General features: G+C 48.7%; 1 protein-coding gene across 10 annotated transcripts in view; it reads right to left on the bottom strand.

Annotated features, from left to right (window-relative positions):
- Positions 1–20,475, bottom strand: part of HSF1 (heat shock transcription factor 1) — a 71,814-nt gene that overhangs the window by 42,803 nt on the left and 8,536 nt on the right. For 8 of the 10 annotated variants that reach the window (XM_075140991.1, XM_075140984.1, XM_075140988.1 and 5 more), the window contains 3 exons: positions 9,577–9,685; positions 3,356–3,492; positions 1,357–1,481 (listed from right to left, as the gene is read on the bottom strand). In XM_075140991.1, the coding sequence (XP_074997092.1) occupies positions 1,357–1,481; positions 3,356–3,492; positions 9,577–9,685 (371 nt within the window). Of the gene's footprint in view, positions 1–1,356; positions 1,482–3,355; positions 3,493–9,576; positions 9,686–19,779; positions 19,837–19,959; positions 20,106–20,475 lie in introns of those variants that run through there. The other 2 variants (XM_075140993.1, XM_075140990.1) reach the window with 2 other exon arrangements.

Raw genomic sequence — 20,475 nt, 5'->3', positions numbered from 1 at the left:
CACAGCCTAGATGTAAGGCTGGGCGCTCATACCTGGGGCAAATAGAAGATGAAGAGAATCATCTAGAATGACCTTGGAGACGAAGCAGGTTCTCTCCCCTCCCATGAACACCAGAGGTGCTAGAGAAGTGATCTGCAAGCACAAGACATAGTAATGAAATCCAAGAAAAGGGAGGCTTTGGAACACAGTGCGGAGGAAATATTTTTCCACTGTGAAACTGTCCCTTCGAAATCCCCCACCCTGCCTTCCTGCTTCATCAGCAAGAACGGAGGGCTGCGCGCTCCATTTTCCGTAAGACCCAGAACCAAATTCCTTAGAAACAATGGCAGAGATGAAGAAGCTAGGCACAAAACAAACTTCGCTGCTGTATGATTCACTCCACTTTGTGGAGAGGTAAACAAAAAAAAAAAAAAAAAAGAACTTTAAATCAAGATCTATAAAGGTGCCTAAGGGAATCAGCACCCACACCCCCATACCCATTGGCCTCAACAGGCATCTAAACTTGAAGACAACTTTGAGTCTCAGCGCAAGTCTGACGACTGGCAGATTCTGCACAGATCCTGCTGTCGGGGAGCGCAGCCAGCTCCCGGCGCACCGCCCGGAGGTTCTGGCTGGGTGACATTAACTAAATTCTTCTGTATGACCACCACGGGAAAAAGTCACCTAAGGGTGAGCAACAGTGCCCTGACCATCTCTAAAGGTAAGGCAGTATTAACTGGTGGGACTCAAGATCACCCGTTTTGCCTCCCAACCCAACAGCCATACTGGGTGAGCAGTATCCAGCGAGAACTGAACTGGGTGCAAGTAAGAAGTCAAGAGCCTGGAGGAAGAATACAGTATTAGAACAGAAGGACAGCAGACATTATCCCAAACGACTTGAATACCCTGGTGCAGCGTAAGACAAGACAGAATAGTTGCGCTTTGTGGGAGGAAAAGAAAACATCACAAGGAAAACCCAGCACCATGCATTGACTGAAATTTCAGACTGTCACCCCCGCGGCAGGGAAGGAAGTTCCCAAAGTCTTCACAGCCTTTCCAGCCGATACCTCCAAGCAGAGCTGTACTCCAAAGAAGCTTTACACTGGGTTTGGGGTCACAGCTCTGCTTGCCGTGACACCAGGTCTTTAATGGGTTTTAATCGTGTCCAAAAGGTCCCTCCACCACCCCTCCTGGCCCTAAGCAGAAAGCCTCTTAAAGCCCAGGCTATACTCCTGAGACAACTGGAAGCTGGGACAGAGAGCAAGCAAGCAGCAGCCAGCCTTCTCTCAGATGAGGTCTTAAAAATAACGTGTTCAGGAAAGAAATCACTGAGCAAACTCTCCTGCATTTGCTGCCACCCCCTCCCCACATACATACTGCTTCATGGCTATCAGCTTGGAGTCCATGCTCTCCTGCTTTCCTTTCATCACCTGGATGTCAGTCAGTAACTTGGTTACATTGTCTTGCCGAACCTTTATATCCTCATTCTTTATACTGGATACCTGGAGACAGAAAGGAAGATGTCAGTGATGTTTCCCTCCTACAAAATGGCTATTTAAGCTTCAGAGTTGATACTGCAAATAATTCATCTGCCCTCTCTAGACCAGCCGCTGCATTCACTCCTGGGCGCGTTGTGTCAAGGGACTAACACCAGCCGTCACAAGGCAAGTCTCCTGCAAGCACACTGCTATCTGAAAACATCAAATTCTGTCGCAGCCTAAAAAAAAATATCTTTTTGGATCAGAAATACAGTGCTCAGGTAGAAGTGAAGGCCTGCACAGAGCTGTTTGCCTACGCAAACCTTCAGAAAGGCAACGGGCCAAGAAATTCTGATCTATGACAATCCTAAAACTAAAACTTCGCAGCCACCAAGACCAGGGAGCACATTTGCACTGACGATAGGAAACAAACATTCTTCTCGCACACTTTCAAAAGGCTCTGCTGCGTGCAGTGAACTGAATATCGGTCTTAGCAATTAAGAAAGTCATTGGCCGATTTGAGAAAGAAAATCAGGAGAAAAAGGGCAGAGGAGCGCGCTGCAGCAGGAGGCCTGCAGGCGGAACGGGAAGCCTCTTCCAGAGATCCCCGAGCAGCAGCCGGTGGCTCGACATCCTCATCATTTCCACTACAAGTGTTAAAGCAGCTGAGGAGAAGATTCCGAGCAGATGATTTTATTTTTCTGATAAAATACTCAGGAGAAATGACACCTAGGCGCGCTTCACAAGAGCTGTACCACGTGAGAAGACTATGAATCTGCCAACCATTATAGGGGTTAACACATCTCACCTATTCAATAGCAGCTTCTCTCCACTTCACTTGCCAGCAGGTCATATATCTTTAAGATCTCTTTACATCCTTCTAACGCGTGTGCCCACTGTGAAAACGGCTAGAGGAACTAAATGCCTCAGTGAAAATGGCACTTACAGTTATTTGAGAGCACCCTGGGATAGACAGAAGAGTGAGCTCCTCTCTCTACACATTGCTTTGATTAATATTTGGAAAATAATGACAAAAACATGTTTCTCCAGCCCACGCTTCAGGACTAATAAATTAGCCTGGGAAGTTCATAAGCATTTTTGGAACTCCTGATACCAACTGTTGCTATGCCATGTCTTCAGTACGTGTACTGCAATTCTGTATTTCAAGAAATGGGGGCATATTTCTTAACTCACATCTGTGAGTTTAAAGGGAAAATGCATAAGTTTTTATTTGGGATACGCTGGAGGTTAACACATTTAAAATAATTCAGGTACCTTATGCTTCCTTTTCCTCCTTCCACTACTACATCTGACATGTCTTCATGTGTCTGTGTCTGTACGCATTGTATGGACGTATTTTTCATTTCTTGAGGCATTTTAAGTAAAGACTGCAGCTCAGCTAGTGATTACTCTCCCTCCTACTGAAAGGTACAATTGCTCTTCATTCTCTCCAGAGGACACAGCAAACTTCCCTCCATCAAGCTAAACTCAAACAGATGCTACTTGTTCAGAAAACCAGGAAAATTATAGTGACCTTTTTTACTGAACTCAGAAACAATTTGGTTTGCAAGGCCGGAGTGCTGGCTGCTTTCTGTTGGTGGTGTGGGAGAGAGGGCAAGTCTCGAGCAGTGCCAGAAAGAACCTAATGCTGAAAACGTTGAGAAAAAGACCCACGAACAGCAGGGGCTGGTGCCAAGAGCCTGACGCCAGCTGGCCAGCAGGACGGCACTGCAGCTTGTACCTGGTGAGAGGGCAGAGACAGCAAGAAGCGCTGCTGGCATAAAAGAATAACCGATGACGCCAATGTCCACCAACCCTTAGAGCACACCGATGCTTTTCAGATTAATCCTCTGTTTTTAAACAGTTTATCTAGAGCAAGATCTGTTGTATAAACTTACGCTGGTTACTTTCCTCTTGATGTTCTCCAGGAGATGTTCCTGGCCTCGGATGAAGTACGGATGCTGGAATTCAGTATCATCTTTCTCTGGCTTCACCAGTCCTCCCTGCTCAATGTGGACAACCTTTCGAAAGCCATCTGAAAATCAAAGGGTAGATATTGGAGAAAAGCTTAACAGGCTAAATGTGAACTTGAGAAAGCAGAAACTAGCACAAGTTACCCTGGTTTGCTTAAACACCCCGTGCTCTGTCACTGTGGTATTCCTTTCTAACCGATCTTACCCTAAAAATGCTATGTGGAATGAGAAACCCTTCCTTAAATCGACAGCCATTCGGACAGAGGCTTATGCTGATCCTCTCTAAACGGTCTGAACAGCAAGTGGTACGAGTCCTCTCCAGCCACCAGATCCTTCCCCTGCCTCGGTTTCTCCCCAGGAGAGCAGAGCCAGGCCACTCCTGCCTGCAGCCACAGCTCGACCCAGACGGCCGAGAAGATGGGATCCGCTTCGACACCCCAGAGTCATTTTGAAAAACACCTTTTGCTGCTCTCGCAAAACCAACTTATGCCGATGTTTGGCTGATAGCATGGGTCAGCAAGAAGAAAGGCTGAAATTACTGGAACTAAACCAAGAGTCTCTAACCTCACCATTCCTGATAAAAGCCCTCATTCATGGGGAACCGTGCTGTTCCATGAGTAAACAGCACCTTGCCTTTTCAATGCGGAGCAAGATAAGGAAAGACGTGTATTTCAACAAGACTCTTTTCAAGAATGCCACCAAAAAGAGACTCAAACATTTAGCACACGCTCCATGGAATCCCACAGGGCTTTTATTTATTCAGGGAATAAAATGGTTTCTGAGATCCCTGGAAGTATTTAAAAGACGTGTAGATGAGGCGCTTAGGGACATGGTGTAGTGGGCATGGGGGTGTTGGGTTGATGGTTGGACTTGATGATCTTAGAGGTCTTTTCAAACCTTTATGATTCTATGATTCTATTCTATGATTCTATACTAATGAAAATAGGAACACTTTGGAGACAAAACCATGCAGGTGTCCATCAGCACAATGGGAGATGAGTTTTTACTGCATTTAATTGAACTCCCAAGCCCCTCTGTTCTCCATTTCAGGACACTGATCCCTTCTTCTCGCAGCAGCACGTGCTACCTCACCCTACAAGTCCACGATGCAGACTACTGTAGCACGCCTGTAATAAATCTGCACATCCCAGGCACTGTAGGCACTGATCCTTAACCTGAAAATAAGGAGCAATTTTCTTATAGTAAAGGAGAGCCTAAGGCGCAGAAGGTAAATAAATGATTTCCCAAAGGCTTCAAAACCTTCCCAGAAAACTTCTTCCCAAGGGAGCTGTACCAGACTACTAAGACAGAGCTCACATTCTCTGCAAACAGGGTTACTGTCCCGAAGCAGACATTCGAGTTACCAATCTACTCACCTTTACGTTAAAGCCCAAAATTCTCTTTTTTACCAGTCTACTCCACCTTAAGAAATATAAGCCCACATAGTTTTTCTCGTTCTAATATATGATGATTAAAAACATCCTGGCTCCAAACAATTCCCCAGAACTACTGCGACATTTGTTATTCCTGCAGCAACACAACCTTCTGGTGAGGGTGACGGAGCAATTCCTCTGCTGCGCGGGGAAGGGAAGGGCAAGGCATGCCGGAAAGTGCTTCCTCACAGTTCAGGCAGAAGTTATGCACCAAAGCCTTCACAGGTACTCAAAACACCTAAAAGCCACTTAAGAACAGAGTGTAGCGCATCAAAGTATTTTTGGATCGCAGCATTTCTGTAAACCGCTAGGATAAATCAAGGGTGTTTTTTGAGTTGCTCAGACCACAGCTGTGGTAAAAAAAAAAAAGCTTCCTGCACTTGCAGCAGAAAGTGATTTAGAGAAATTACACATTATTGTAGTGATATTAGCCAGTTTTCGGTTATTCAAGTGATCCTTGAAAACTAAAGGCCCCGGTCACGAAGCACAGAATGTGCCCCACAGCTATTCAAAGAGCTGGTGTTGAAAGGTAATGAAAATGTCATCCTTTCTAATAACATCGGAATGCTCTCTGCAGCCCACATCTGGAGCATTAAAGTTAATCCCTGATATAACCTCCACGTGAGAGGCGTATGAAAGGCATCCTTTATGCTGCTGCCTATCACAAGAACCCGCAGCCAAAACGTAAATGCAGATCTGCGTGCACGGGGAGGAAGCCGAGCAGACTGCCGTGAAGCAACGTCTCTGGGATAATCCCAGAACGTTCCCGCTAGCTGGCAGGGAAGAGCAGCTACAAACGCACCCATCAATCTCGGAGCATTTACACAGTCAGGCAGTTCTCAATTTCCTCGCACATCCGAAGGGGAAGAGGAGGATTAAGCAGTGTAAGTTTGGAAAACCGGGAAGAGGGGACCATGGAGAAGAAGAATATTGCTTGATTGGTAGAGGGCAGGGAACTGGCAGCGCGGAGCTACTCGGTCAGAACAGCAAAAGCTTTGGAGCGTCCTGCGTTCGTTACTGAAGGGACCCACCTGAAACACCAACTCGGATTCAGTTTGCTCGTACAGCAACCAGAACAGGAGTAGAGGTGTCCCCAGACAAAATTTCCGTCTCAGCTCGCAGAGATTACTTTTTCCGCCCTCTGGGTGTGCCCAGAAAGGTGACCAAGGCTCAGCACACGCCACAGAACACCGGTTTTAGGGAATTTCATAACCCTCGCTCAGGTTTCGCATAGGGATCCACAGGCTGAAAGCCAGCTCAGAGGCACAATTCACGTTACTGGACTATTCACCCAGCCAGGATCATGAACTCCAAATTTCCCTGTGAACAGGCACTACAATTACGCTAAACACGAAGCGATTTGAGAAAAATGCAACAACAACTGCACAGCTGTACTATAAACAAGCAAGTCCCAATAAACCAAGCGTAGAAAATCATGTTCCATTTCGGGTATCTTTTTCTTTACTATATGTCCTTTAGCAATCCCTGTTCTTCAAGCAAAGAGGACAAGTAGTGCAGGGACAAACTCTGAATTTACTTTCAAGTTTGGCCATACATCTGCCACGTCACTCAGCTCTAAAATAAACTGAAATCCTCAAACCACCGCCAACCACAAGCTAAGAAATCCCCTTTATAATTCAAGTAAATCAAAGCCTCTGTAACACAGACTGGGGAGAACACGATCAATGTTAAAAAACAGATTAAGCATAGAAAAAAAAGTTATAAACACCTCAACATGGAAGTTACATTTACTCATTTTCTAGTGCAAGACGTGAAGCCTAGCTTTCCGTCACCTCAATACTGCATCATACTACCATGGCAGTGTAAACGAACACGTAAGAAAGACCCAAAAGTCTGGTCAAGGGCAGGAATTTTGTTTGGAGAACCCAACTCTCGAGGTCTTAAAAAAAAAAATAATCTCAGTTCCATTTCTGATCAGAACACCTTTTTTTTTCCAGAAATACTGAACCACTTGGGAAAGGTGTTGTTAGAAAGAACAGCCCTTCAGCCCTGTCTTAGCTTGGTCTTGGAGATTTATTACTTCTTCTCCCCCCCTTTTCAAAAGAACACCTTACCACTCAGATGTGCTTTTGTCCGACCACCTAATTCTGTCCTAGCTCCTCTATCCTGCCATTGGAAGGGGGAGCTGACACCCGCAATTCCCCCTGCCCTCCGCTGCCCCGTTAACATGACACACAGTGAGAGGGAACCGACCAGACAGCTTTCGTCTTCTTATCCCCAGTCACAACAGGGCCAGCCGGAGGGGCAGCCTCTGCCTTACTTCACCAGCTGATGCTCAGGTTGATCTTATTCAAAGCGTTCCAGGACACGCAAGTACTGCAGGCACCTGCGGACACGTGCTTCGGAGGGAAAGACCACCCTCCTCCCCCCAAATGCAAGTCAGAGGTGGTGACGGGACGGACGAGAGACGTGCAGCTGGAAAGGTCACTCGGCAGGGAAGCAGAGCTGCCGGAGGAGCCGTCCTCCTGCGGGGTCCCTCCCGTCCCCGCCTGCAGGCGGGCGCTGAGCCTCCTACCTGCCGGGAGAAGAGCGGCTTCTCTGTCCGCCAGCAAAAGAAACAGCAAGCAAGCCGAAAAGCACCGGAAAGCGACGTTCTGGAGGGGTCCGGCTGCCCCGTGCCGAGCTACACATAAGTACCCAACGACACCCTTGTTCTCCCGGCAGGTTTTGATATTTTGGGCGTACCGCTCCTCCATGTGATGGGAAATGGAGTATTCCCTAATTCTCTGGGAACCCTCGACCCTTCTCAGGGGGCTACGCAAGCAGGTGCCACTTTTCACGTACACACGTGCATAAGGACGTAAGTATACGTCAGTGTTATGCACGTGTGCATAAGAAAACCCCCAAAACAAAAACCAAACCAAAGCAAACCCAGAAGACAAGAAAAGGTCAGGCTAAACCAATTTAATTTTCTTCCATGACAGGCAGCAAGCTTTATCAAGAGAAAAGCAGCAGACATCTCAACCAAAGCAGGACATCCTCAAAGCAGGAAAATCAGCAAGATGAAACTGATACAGCATGGGTGTAAATCCAACAGAAAAAGCCCTGTTTAGGGAGCAGTTAGCAAAAAATATTCTAGTGCTGTGTTTAAGAGTGCGGGCATTGAGGGCATAAAGGACTGAACCGAGCATGTTTGCTAAACCGGCTGATAAAACACAGCTGGGAAGAGCTGCAAGGATGTTGAAAGACGCGACTGCAATTCAAAGTGATTTTGACAAGAGGAATGAAAGTCACCACCGACAAACACAGGGGACCGCTCTGAGGCAGGAATACAACCAGGCAAATAGGAGAGGGAAAGCCACTGGGTAGACAGCAGCTGAAGGTGATCTGAACGCTGTAGTGGCTCATGAGCTGAACCTAAGTCCACGTCACACTGCTGAGAAAAAGGCCAACGCCATAATGGTATCTACACAAAACTATCACCTTCAAGACACAGGAATTACTCTTTTTGTTCTATCCAAGGTGGTACACCCAACATTGGCCGCTGCACTTCAACAAAGAGATGGAACAAAGTCAGTTCAGAAAGGAATGCAAATGATTAAAGGCTGGAGAACAACATACAAGAATTAAAAAAACAGTCTGTTTACGCTAAAAAAAAAAAAAAAGAAAGAAGAGAGGACTGAGGACAGGTATCAAATTATCGAAGACACAAAGGCTGATGCAAAGGGAAAAGGAATAAATCTCTTTATATCGATAGCAGATAGGAAAGAAGTGGAGGATTTAAACTGTAGCTTGGAAGGTTTGGGTTAGACATAGAATCATAGAATCATTAAGGTTGGAAAAGACCTCTAAGATCATCGTGTCCAACCATCAACCCAACACCACCATGCCCACTAACCATGTCCCTAAGCGCCTCATCTACACGTCTTTTAAAGACTTCCAGGGATGGGGACTCCACCACTGCCCTGGGCAGCCTGTTCCAAGGCCTGACCACTCTTTCAGTAAATCAACATTCAGCAATCAACTCCACTGCTTCACTATCCTTACATTAACAGCGTTTCCTTGAGGAACTTATGGAATCTTGATTACTGGAGGCTTGGAAAAAATAGGTTAGATGCAAAGTCATCAGGAATATCACAGAGGTAGTTGATCCTGCCTTGAAGCAGAGAATTGGACTAAATGATTGTGAGGTCCCTCCGGCCTTATTCTGCTATGATTCTATGGATTTTTTTTTTTAAATAATTGCTGTTTAGAAGAGCAAGTTCAGACAATGCCTGCTCTACATGATGCTGGCAGCAACGTCCCCTCAAGAAAGTGAGGGGCAAGAAAGTAGAAAATGAACAAGCTGTCAGACGTGGGGGTCCCGCCTCGCCGGAAGCATTCCAGAGGAGGTCCTCCTTCAGGAGACAGGATGGCAGAGAGTGCCGCCGTCCAAACGTTAGTGATGGGCGAACACAGGGAAAGCATTCAGAACTCCTGCACTAACAGCCAGGGAATAGCTAGATAAAAGAAGCCTGAGAGTCTGAAGTTCTTTATATATAGCAGAAGTTTCTGGTTTTAGAAGTTGTTAATTCCTCCAGCAGAGGCCAAGCTTAAAACTACCACTGGTCCCCAAAAACTGAGAAATTGCAAAACTAGCAAATACTCCCAACTCAATGAAATGTCCCCCACATTAAACCTGGACAGAAGAGGGGAACCTTATTTCAGACGAACTTTACACTTTGCACTCCGAGCCGCCCAGAAGATACTTACACATATTGAGCTGCCGTACAAAGCTGGCCATGTTGTTATGTTTGAAGTACTTTGGAAGCACCTCCTTGGCAAATTGGCCTTGGTCAAACACATGGAAGCTGTTTCCACTCTGTCAAAAAACAAAACAAAATGAAACATTACCAACTACCGTTACACAGAAAGAGCGAAGCCCATCTGCCTTTTCACTTCACAAACATAAATTCTACGTCGCTGTGGGTGAGATCGGTGACGGCCCCATCTCGTGGAGTCCCTTAGCTGTAGGTAAGAACGCAGTATTAGCTTTGTTTGAAGCTGTTACCATCCGACGAACACAAGCTCCCTCCATTGGAGGACCTCAGCTGCACCCTTCAGCTCCTGCTGCAGTCAGCGCTTAGCGCGTCGCTGCGTCTCGGCGGAGCCGGGGTAGCTGCCCGCAGGAGCACGCTCAGCCAACGGGGGCTAAGTCACATTGGCTTGCACCCGCCCCAGAAGAACAACATGCATCGAGAACGGCAGACAGCCGATGACCCTTCACGCTGTGACCAAGGTACCAATGTGGAAGAACCTGCAGAGCACAGCTCCCCAGAGATTTAAAAATACAACCCAGGAGGTTCAGCGGGCGACAAAGATTAAACCTCAGTTTGCACAACTGCAAATCTATTAATTCCCCAACTTGTCCCAATTAACTTGTTTTCGTGTCTACAGCAACAGCCAACGATCTTCTGAGCAAATGAAGACAACCTGGCTAGTCTGACTTTAAACATCACCATCTGCAACCAAACGAAGACAATTCTGTGTCCCCAGCCTCGGGCAGCTCGCCGTGCCCATGCAGACGAGGTCCAGAGCAGCTGAAAGCAAGACGTGCTGTTGCTGGCAGAGCGAGAGCAACACTAACTAATGAGTTTTAATTTTTCACTGTGACTGATAAACATTTTCTATATGTTGATTTAAAAAGCAGGAATAGGTAGGAGACAGGAGGAAGCATTCCTGCCCTGCTAAACCCTGAGGTGCTTCTGCTGTCACATTTTGGAAAACGAGGGACATCTAGTTATTTTGACTATTATAACTACCTTGACTAGTAGTCAGGATCACATTTCAGCCACTTAGCTTTCAGGTCTGTGGTGCCATTTTATCAAGTGTGGTTTCTATTACCTTTCTGGCACGCTGAGCAGGAATTATACTGTCAACATAAGCATCTGCAAAAGAAGGGATTTTCATGCTGGCAAAGCGACACAAGAACTCCGAATGCGTTTTACAACCCGGATTTTCTTCCACGGCAAAGTCCTGCTCCTGATCCATCCCCCTGCTAATATCATCCCACGCACCACCCGCACGCAGCGCTGGCAGGAGCACCAGAGGACAAGATACTGACAAGTCACTGCACGGCCATGAAGCAATCAGGCTTTTTAGTTCAAAAGAAGAGCAGCAGGGCCAGGCCAGACCACCCACACGACAGCGGAGGGATGGCGCCTGCAGAGCTCCGAAGTCCCCTCAGTTCATGAGGGCGAATCAAGGAAAGGACCTTCACGGGCAGGAGCTGCTGCTCCGACATTAGACCAGGTCGCGCTGCTCGGGACGGTGTCTCCTGGCAGGCAGCGCCCCTGCACAAGGTCAGAAGGGCCCCCGCGCCCGTTACCGTGCTGAGCAACAAGACGAACACAAACCCACGAGCGCTCTGCAACCTCCAGAGTCAGGTCAGGGCTGCAGCTAAACCCCAGGCGCATCGGCAGACAGCCTCCGCGTCCCGGCACGAACCTCCCGGGGAAGGATGAGGTCGAGGTCTTCTGGACTGACTGGAGAGCACCAGACCAAATATCCACAGGACGTGATTTTCAGACACGTCTTACTTTTAAAGTTACTGGGCAAATTCAATGTAGCGTTAATCCTAAAGAGTTACTACTAAAAGAACCCCTCAGACTTTAAAAGAACCTGCCTGCCAATTAGAAAACCAGGTAAGGGCTTGTTAAAAGTTGACAGTTTGGGCTTTTTGGTCCATGGATGAGTTTCTTTACGCCTTCACAGGGTTCACCTGCATTTCAACCTTGTTTTCACTACGGTCCTTTACTCCTTATCCAATACTTACAAGTAACCTGAGTTGATTCTAATAGCAAAAAATGCAACGGAAAGATGGCAATGAAGGAAGGATGGGAACAAACTTCTCAGCAGGGCCTGTTGCGACAGGACAAGGGGGCATGGTTTCATACTAGAAGAGGGGAGATTCAGGCTAGACAAGAGGAAGAAGTTTGTTAAGCTGAGGGCGGTGAAACCCTGGCACCAGAGAGGTGGTGGATGCCCCATCCCTGGGAACATTCAAGGTTGGACGGGGCTCTGAGCAACCTGATCCAGTTGAAGATGTCCCTGCTCATGCTGGGGGTTGGGTTGGATGAGCTTTAAAGGTCCCTTCCCACCCAAACCATTCTGTGATTCTATGAAGGAGGCGCACACTAGCCGTCTCCCTAAAGATGGCAACCCACAATAAAGGAAACATCTCTGAGTCCCATTCCAAGCCTTTTTGTTTTGCTGGAGTTGTTCCACTCAAGAGTTCTTGCTTTTTTGCCCCCTAAAATAATGAAGTTTGCGGGTGGTCTCCTCTGGGTGCCCCACAGCACTACAGCCACGCGGTGCACGTCGCCGCACCCAAAATACTCTGCTCCCTTTACCTACGTCCAGATGCCCCAGCCTGCCCCCCACCTAACCCCGCTCCTGCCCAGCCCGGTGAATCTCCCCAGGTTTAGCTGCTCCACAGGGCTCTATCCACGCTGCTAACAAGCGTAACAGATTTTTCCCGTTTTCACAGAAGGATGGCTATTATGTCCATCAACTTCAAGGAGTTTCACCCAAGCCTCAACACAGCATCTGTTCCTTCCAGGAAGGGGGGAGGAAGAGGGAACTGAAGACAGGCTCTCAGCCTTCAGACATAATACTACCAGAAGCACCACATTGGTGATTTCCTTCATAACGTTGTTTGAGATTCATCCTAAAATTTGTATTTTTAACACTGCACCACTTAAGCATTTCTCTCCGCAATTACTAGAAATACTCCCATTTCCAGCTGTTTATGGCCGGCTCACACACATTTTCTTGCACTCACACCAACTACCTTCCGCTTAACCAGCTCTTCTCCCATCCTGGTGGGATGTCCAATGCCAATCGGCACGCACACAGGCCCAACACGCGGCTACCGCTGCTCAGAGCGGTAGAAGACTTGGGAGTAAGCTGGAAGGGCAGAAGTCTAAGGTATGCAAGAGGCTTACGGGAAAACCAACCTGAATTAAATTGTCTGTAAGTGACAGGATTATTTGCACAGTTAGGACTAAATCAACCCTGCGCAGGCGTTAACCAAATTCTGCCTCACTTCTATTACTCCAGTTCTCAAGGTCATCTGGTTTCTTCTGCGCGGCATCCCAAATCTTTGCTGTGTTAACAAAGCCCAACAGTGTTTTGTGAAAATTTTCTCAAGGCACCTAATGTGCCAAAGTCATTACAAAAACCGCATTCAAAAACTGTTCCAAGATTTCATCTTCGAGCAGCTCTGCCATGACCTCTCTCCAGACTGGAGCGACCCTCTGAAAACTAACCGTTGTCTCTGCTTTAGCCGGTTCCTCCCCCACAATTCTTGTATTAATCCTCATCTTCTCCACTTTCATTTATGATTTTCCACGTGGCAGAGTATCAAATGCTTTGCAGAAGTCCAGACACATTAGATCTGCCCCAATTCCTTTTTCCAGAAAAGGATTTCACATTCAGAGGAGAGGTGAGGAGGTACAATCAATTTTTGGTAAATCTATGTTGTATTTTATCCCATTTCCATTTACTTCTATGGCTTTAGTTATTCTCCTCTTCAGAATGATCTCCAAAGCACTTCAAACCATCAAGGTCAGACTAGCTAGTCATTAACACTCCTCTTAAAATCAAATGGCTTATACAAATGAGGTTAAGCATCTTTCTTGGGGTGACTGCTTATGTTGCAGAAAGGGGGCGAGGGGCCTCCTGTTCGAAATCCCACTTCTCCCTCACTGTTACGGGATGCAAACACAAGGATCTCAGCTGCCTGGACTGGAAGAAGCCCCCCCCACGCTGTTGGACACCTGCTCGCTTTGCTTGCTGGAACCACGCTCGGTGTCAATGATGTGACCCAAAGGGACAGCGCGGGAGTTGGACCATTTCCCAGCAGTTATCAGGGTTTGTTGAACGGGAAGAAACAATGCAGGCAGATCTCTTCACAAGGTGCTGCAAAAGTTATGACAGTAAATGAAATACAGCTTATCTGGCGTAATTTTGGTACACTTTCATCCTCATGTGTTCCAAGTCTAGCTCAGACAGCATCAAACACTTCAGCACAGATCAGGTTGTTTTGTCAAAAGCCTCAGCGCTCCCTCAGAGGGGGACAACATGAAGTCAAAGTGACTCATGTAACACTAGACATTTTCAAGGCGTTGGCCAGCACCATGCTCACTCCTAGTCTAGTCGGGCTCTGACCACCCACCGCACGCTCCAGGTCTCCGCTGGCACCCTTCCGCTCTTCCCGTTCTCCTCCTGCAAAGCCTCGCAGGCTTGAGACACATTTATTCTTCTGGCGGACAAAAAAGGGGGTGCCCCCAGAGGATTTTCTGAAACTGATGCTAGGGAAGGAAAGTCAGTTGATTAGGGAAAGCGGCTGAGTTTAGGCTTGGTGTGGAGAAGTCTCCTTCCTAGTCCGGGCGGTGCTTACAAGCCCCCGCGCACTACTTGCTTCTCTCCCTGCTGCCTGCACGGGCTCTGTAGCAGGACATTTAACAGAAACCCTCAATGACCTTTTCAGAATTAAGATTGCAGAAGAGCACTTGTGTTTAGCAAACATCTTTTCACCCTGCTTCAGCAGTAATAGCAGTTCTATCATGCAGCAGACTGCTCAAACCTGTTAATCGGTTCTTGATGGCACTTGAACGGCTGAGGTTAAGGGGCCAAAAATTACAGAACTGGACTGAGGATGAAGGCTGTAAGTTTTTTCACAGACAGTTACAAGTAGAGCTACAAATCTGAAAACATTAAAGCTGCCCACAGGGTGAGACCCCTCTGCAGCCCTCCCTTCAGAAGCATCGTGAGCCCCCGGCCCCAGAGCTGCCCCGAGCCCTCCCAGCCCCTCCAGCTCCTGGTACAGTCCTGCAGTTTCAGAGGTTTCACACCAAAATTTTGCTCTGTACCTTCTGCTCCTTCCCTCAGAGCATGTCATTTGCTATCTACGACAAACGGAATGCCCAGAGTAATCTTTTAGCCTATTCTTGCTGCCTCTCTCTGAACGGCCAGCTCCTCCTCTTCACCACCTTCACGCGAGTCCACCAGGAGCGGTCGGGCAGTGTCCCCGGCGCAGCAGCGGCCAGAACAGCGATCCGTCCAAAAACCAGCTACTGAAAAGCTACCGTCTCCTCCAGCTGACAATCCTCATCATCTGGCTTCTGCCTTTCCATCCTCCACGCTGTACGTGGAATTAAAGACACTGGACAGTGTACATTTAAGTACTTGCAGGCGTTCCCTCCCCCCCGTCAGACTAATTTGAGGAATCCCTCCGCTATCTGTCCAGTCGCTAACCATCACGTCTTCCAGCTCCTCTGCAGATAACAGGCTAGAAGTAACACTGCTCTAGAAATAACACCTATCGCCATCGGCAGGCAGGCCTCAGTTTGAAAACTTCTAAAGAACCGGTAAGGTTATTTTAAATATTTCTGATTACTGTACTGCTGAACATAAATTTTTTTCAAAAATAATAGAAAACCAGAAAGTTTAAAAAAATCCCTGCAGCCCTGCCCAGGCGAGCTGGAAGCTCCGATAACCCTGATTGCTCTGAAGCCCAACACGAAGCTGGCTTCAGCTCAGAGCACCGCAGAATCTGGGTCGCTTACCGCTGCATCGAGACAGAAAGAAAATCTAATTTCTAAAGTATAACTTAAGATCTTCTACATATCTGTACATTCAGTTTATAAGAGACTTAAGTCTGTGCAACAAGCAGGAAAATCCAGGAAAATACTGACTTTAGAGCCACACAGAAAGGTTCAATACTATTTCCCAACACCTGACACGCCAGACCTATTTTGAAAATGGAAATCCTGATCCCTGTGGTGCAAGCGTCGCTGCGTAGCGAAATCATCCAGATGGGAGGGACAGCAGCAAAACCATGACTTAGCACAAAAGAACCAAGTAATGTTATCGGAGTCTCATGAAGTCACACCAGAAAATGAAATCCTTACAAAATGAAAGCTGATCAACTATGGCAGGTATTTAAAAAAAATGGGATGACAATCTTAGTGTTTATTTTTAAAAACTTAATGTTCGAATTTGTGAGACTAGCACGAGATTCGACAATTCTCAAACACCAGTTTAAATCTCATCATTAAAATTATGAAAACCTTTATAGCTATCATCTGAGATATTAAAACAAAAAAAGAAAGAAAAAAAAACCCCAGGAACTTTCTGGCTCCACCACTGTTGACAGCAAGATTAACCCCATGAACTTCTCTTATGTCCCAGCAATGAAGATTAACTAGATGTTCCTCATGCCTCTCCAACAATGGAGTGACTTCGTTTAAGGCTTGGAAACCCAGGCATTAGAAAAATTTACCTGCTTGTTTCACCTTCCACCCTAGAGATGAGACACACTGTGAAGCCGCACTGTTCTGGACTGATTCAGAGCACCCCAGCTCCAGGACAGCTGTCGTTGATTTAACAACATTTAGACCCAGAGGCACGCAGGCTGCGGGGCTCCAGCCTGTCCGCAGGACACTCCCTGCCCGTTTCACGCGGGTACCACCTTACCGATCTCAAAACACCGCGTGTGACCCGCCAGGGCGCAGGCTTTGCGTCACAGGCAGCTCAGCCCTTGGACAGGCTGTCCCCGGCCCCCTCGCCGCGGGTCGGGAGCCCCGGGCTCGCACGGGCACGGGCTTCCCAGGCGGATGCTGCTGGAGGCAGCTTGCCTTCCCCGGCTCCTCGCCGCCGCCGTAGACCGGGCATCCTGGAGGTGCCGCCGAACCCAGGCTGCAGAAGCAGCTCGGGGAGTGCCCCGGCAAATGGAGGTGTTGGGAGGGGAGGGAGAGGGAAGGGAGGAAGGAAGCCATCTCCAGCAGAAGGACCACCAACGGGACGGAACAATCCCTTTCCCTGGCACAGCAACGGCACAGACTACACGACCGCAGCCTCGGGCACCGGTGCCAGCGCGGCAGGATCCAGACTGGCTCAGGAGCTTTCATCCCCTCGGGTTACTCAGCGTTTGCACACCTCAAGTGCCAACTAAGAAGCTCAACCAAACCAGAGCACCTGAAGGCTCCCGCAGCAGCGAACTGGTTGCCCGCCTAAAGCGGCCAGAGCTGACGGAGTGGGCTTCCCTGGGCTTCTCAAGGGACGTACAGACAGTTTCAGAGATGTTCAGATCACAGCTCGCGGGGGAAAAGGCTGACACCTCCTGCGCCACGGCCCGCGCCGCACACCCGGCTCAGAAGCACGCGACTGGGGGCTTCCCAGGAGGTGCAGCTACGACTGCCAGGGGCCAGCGAGGGAGAGAAAGCTGAGGAGACGAAACCCTGGTCCCAAGGCCAACAGCGAGACTTCCCAAGGAGGGGTGGAAGTGGCGGGAGCGAAACTGCGGGTTCTGGTTCCTGTTCCAGGTTGCTCACGTATTAATAAGCATTTGGATAAAATGCGTGGTGCTGGGGCCAGAGAAGACTCACAGTTTGCTGGGTGTCACTCCAAAACACCTATTCCTCCTGTTCCAAATACAGCAACTTTTGTGAGAAATCCAGCCCCGGGAGCCCGGCACTAACTGCTCTGTCTCACCAGAACAAAGCAGTTTGTCGCGCTGGCCCCGGCTGTGTAGAAGACCTGGGGGTCCCGGCAGCGAGCCCTTGCAAGAGGGAGGGGGCCAGCGGCAGCCTGGGCTGCACGAATCCACAGCCTGGGCAGGACAGGAGCGCAGCCAGGGGATCGCGGGAAGGGATCATCCCCCTCTACGCAGCACCCACCCAGTAACGCGGGTGTAGAGCCGGGGGCCCCAATACCACAAAGACACGGATAGACTGGAGCAAATTCGGCAGAGGTCACCGGGGCGGTGATGGGGCTGCAGCTCTTGCTGGAAAGGGGAGGCTGAGGGAGGAGGGCTCGGTCAGCCTGGGGAAGAGACCGCTGCGGGGCGTCGGGGAGCAGCAAGGACCAGCAGCTCTGCGAGGGAAGGCGCGACAGGAGCAGAGCACAGTTGTGAGGCAGGCACAAGCGGGGACCTCACCTACAAGGTGCTGGGATACAGAGGAGCAAGTTTGGGTCAGGATCAGAGCAACCCGGTTTGGCCCCAGAGCAGATCCTGCTCTGAGCCGGAGCTGGGACTAGAGACCACCACAAGTTCCTTCTCACCTGAATTATTCCATGATCTAAGTTTTTTGTCTAGTTAGTTTTAACCAGGACCAGTTCCCCAGCATAGTTACATGTGCAGCCCCACCACCCTGTGTCGGTACGAGGGTGAGTACAAACGCTGCTTTGAGCAGAAATGCTGACTTAACGCAAAATGAACTGGCCTCATTTTCCAGTAGATATGAGTGTTGAAAGACACACCTTTTAATGCACAAAAAATAAACCTTTCTGCTATCAGCACCTATGTACCTAGTTAAAGACGCCCTTCGTACATAGTTAAAAGGGGGAGACCCACCTGCCAACCACAGCACGGCTGCCGTACGCAGCGTTGGACTGGGAAACGTTTGTACCCAGCTGGGCTGGAGATGGTCGGGGAGTCGCTAGACCCAAGCAGCAAGAACCAAAGTGACACAATTAGAAGTACCTCACCACGTGCTAAGAACTGTCAAGTGTAGCACATTCACAATTTCATAAGAACTAATCCGGAGCGGAACTGTGTCTAAGCGCTCCCGCGCTGGGGCTGCCGAAGCACTGACGCGTCCGCAGTGAAAGCCAGCCTTCGTGCGACCTCCCACACCGCTCATCGGTACCCTACCTTGGGTGACTGCGCCTGCAGCCAGACGCAGGACCGTCCTGTTACAGCTGCCTGAGAGGCAAGGCCGCACAGTGATGCCTATCCTTGCTAACACTTACATACTTCTGCCTACAAATACAAAATTCAGTGCGTAAAGGAGATACCAACCGTGGCAGCAGAAGCAGGCCACTCCAACGAAGGAGCTGGAGGTCCCGGCGACGGCTGGCACAGCCGGCTAGCGCGCTGGGGTCTATGCACATCACCGTATTTAGTTTCAGGATGGGATAAGGCAGGATGAGCAGAACCTCTGCATCACTGTGCTGTAACCAAAAACTTGTCCTCCCTCCCCTGTCCCTTGATCTCAGCTGTATGCTCTCATCACCTTGCACAGACCACGATGCTCCACAGATTCCTCTCACTTTCTCCTCCAAGACCTGATCTAACTTACTACTTCAGCAGTTTCCTGCGAGGCCAGACAGCTCACAGAATCATAGAATCACAGAGTATCTCAAGTTGGAAGGGACCCACAAGGAGCTGAACCGGTTCATAGCCCACGCGATAAGCGCTGGAGACAGGACAAGGAGGGGCTGATGGTTACACTGGCTCAGCTGTTCCAGAAACCTGCCGTACAATCACCGAATTTCAGTAATCCAGACCTCCGTGGCCAAAGGTGTTCGCCACTGGTGTTCGCCTCTGCAGGAAGCAGGTTACAGGCTCTTCATTTGGGAAACAAGTCATGTAATTCTAGGAAAGAAATTCTCCTTCCCTACCACCGTACAGAAAGAGCATGTGCTGCTGTCGGTTGTGTGCGAGCTCCGTTCAATCACTGCACTATTTCCAGCTTCAGCGCAATGGAAGGAGAATCTGCTCCAGTCCAAAAATCTGAACAAGTCACCATTTCCAGCATGGAGATTCAAAACTTGACTTTTCATAAAGCTCACTGTTAGACACCCATCACCACTGGAGTCTGACTACACTCTTCTTGTGTGCACAGAATGGCGTGGAAGAGACGAGCTTTAGCTCATCAAGAAAAAACCCAAACAAATCTGTAAGGTGCTGACAATCTTATACACAAGGGGACTTAACGCAAGCAACCTCCAAGGTGAAATTTTACCAGTTTACCAAGAGTTGAGACATCAGCAGAGCAGGAAGGAAGTTTTCTGACAGATAGTTAAAAGCAGACTCCACCAGAAAATCCCACAGCACGGGCAGAACCAAGGTCAAAGCTGTTGATCAACACTGGGCCTTTTTCTAGCAACTACAGACAAGCTACCTACCGATCGGATCGATCTAAGACCAGGTTTTTTGCTGTTCACCATAACGCTGTTTCTTCAGCTTACCGGCCCCACTCTGCTCGGCCCCTCTCCTCCTTGCCTCTTCCTGGGAAGGCAAGAATGAGAAACCCCGCAACGGACGAGCTAGCAGGGTGGAAGGTAACAAATCAGCATCTTGCTTACCCATGCAGCGCAGGACGAGAAGAGACCTTGTGGGCGACCAGGTTCAGCCCCCAGCTATCGCAGGGGACCGCAGCATTTACACATTTATTCCAACTCCACCTTGAAACTTCTTTTTTGACGCCACAAGGCCTTCTAGACAGCGCAGACCCAGAACCCTCCTTATTTTTCACTTACAATTTTTTGTTAAGGGAAGTTCATATTCACATGATCCCACCCATTTAGGCTTTATCTTTTTCCAGCCGTTGTTTTGCTGGGCTAAGGAAACGTAACTTTCAGACCATGGTTTCGTACTGCTAAACTACATCAAAGCATCAGCTTAAGGTATTCAGGCACCACCACCGCTTGTTCCTGACTCAAATGCAGCGCTGCCAAAACCCAGCTGGTTTCTGGGGGCCACGCTGTGAACCACATCAGGTAACTGAGCTCACACACGCACGGGCGTAAAAAAAGCATAGAAGTGCGGTTTTGGTTTTGAAGCAGGAAAAGCACCCTGATCAAATTCATACGAAAGAAACA

Source organism: Calonectris borealis, chromosome 2, assembly GCF_964195595.1.
Source record: "Calonectris borealis chromosome 2, bCalBor7.hap1.2, whole genome shotgun sequence".
Lineage (NCBI taxonomy): Eukaryota > Metazoa > Chordata > Aves > Procellariiformes > Procellariidae > Calonectris > Calonectris borealis.
Note: the sequence above shows the minus strand (reverse complement) of the source record. Positions and strands in the feature narration are given on the sequence as shown.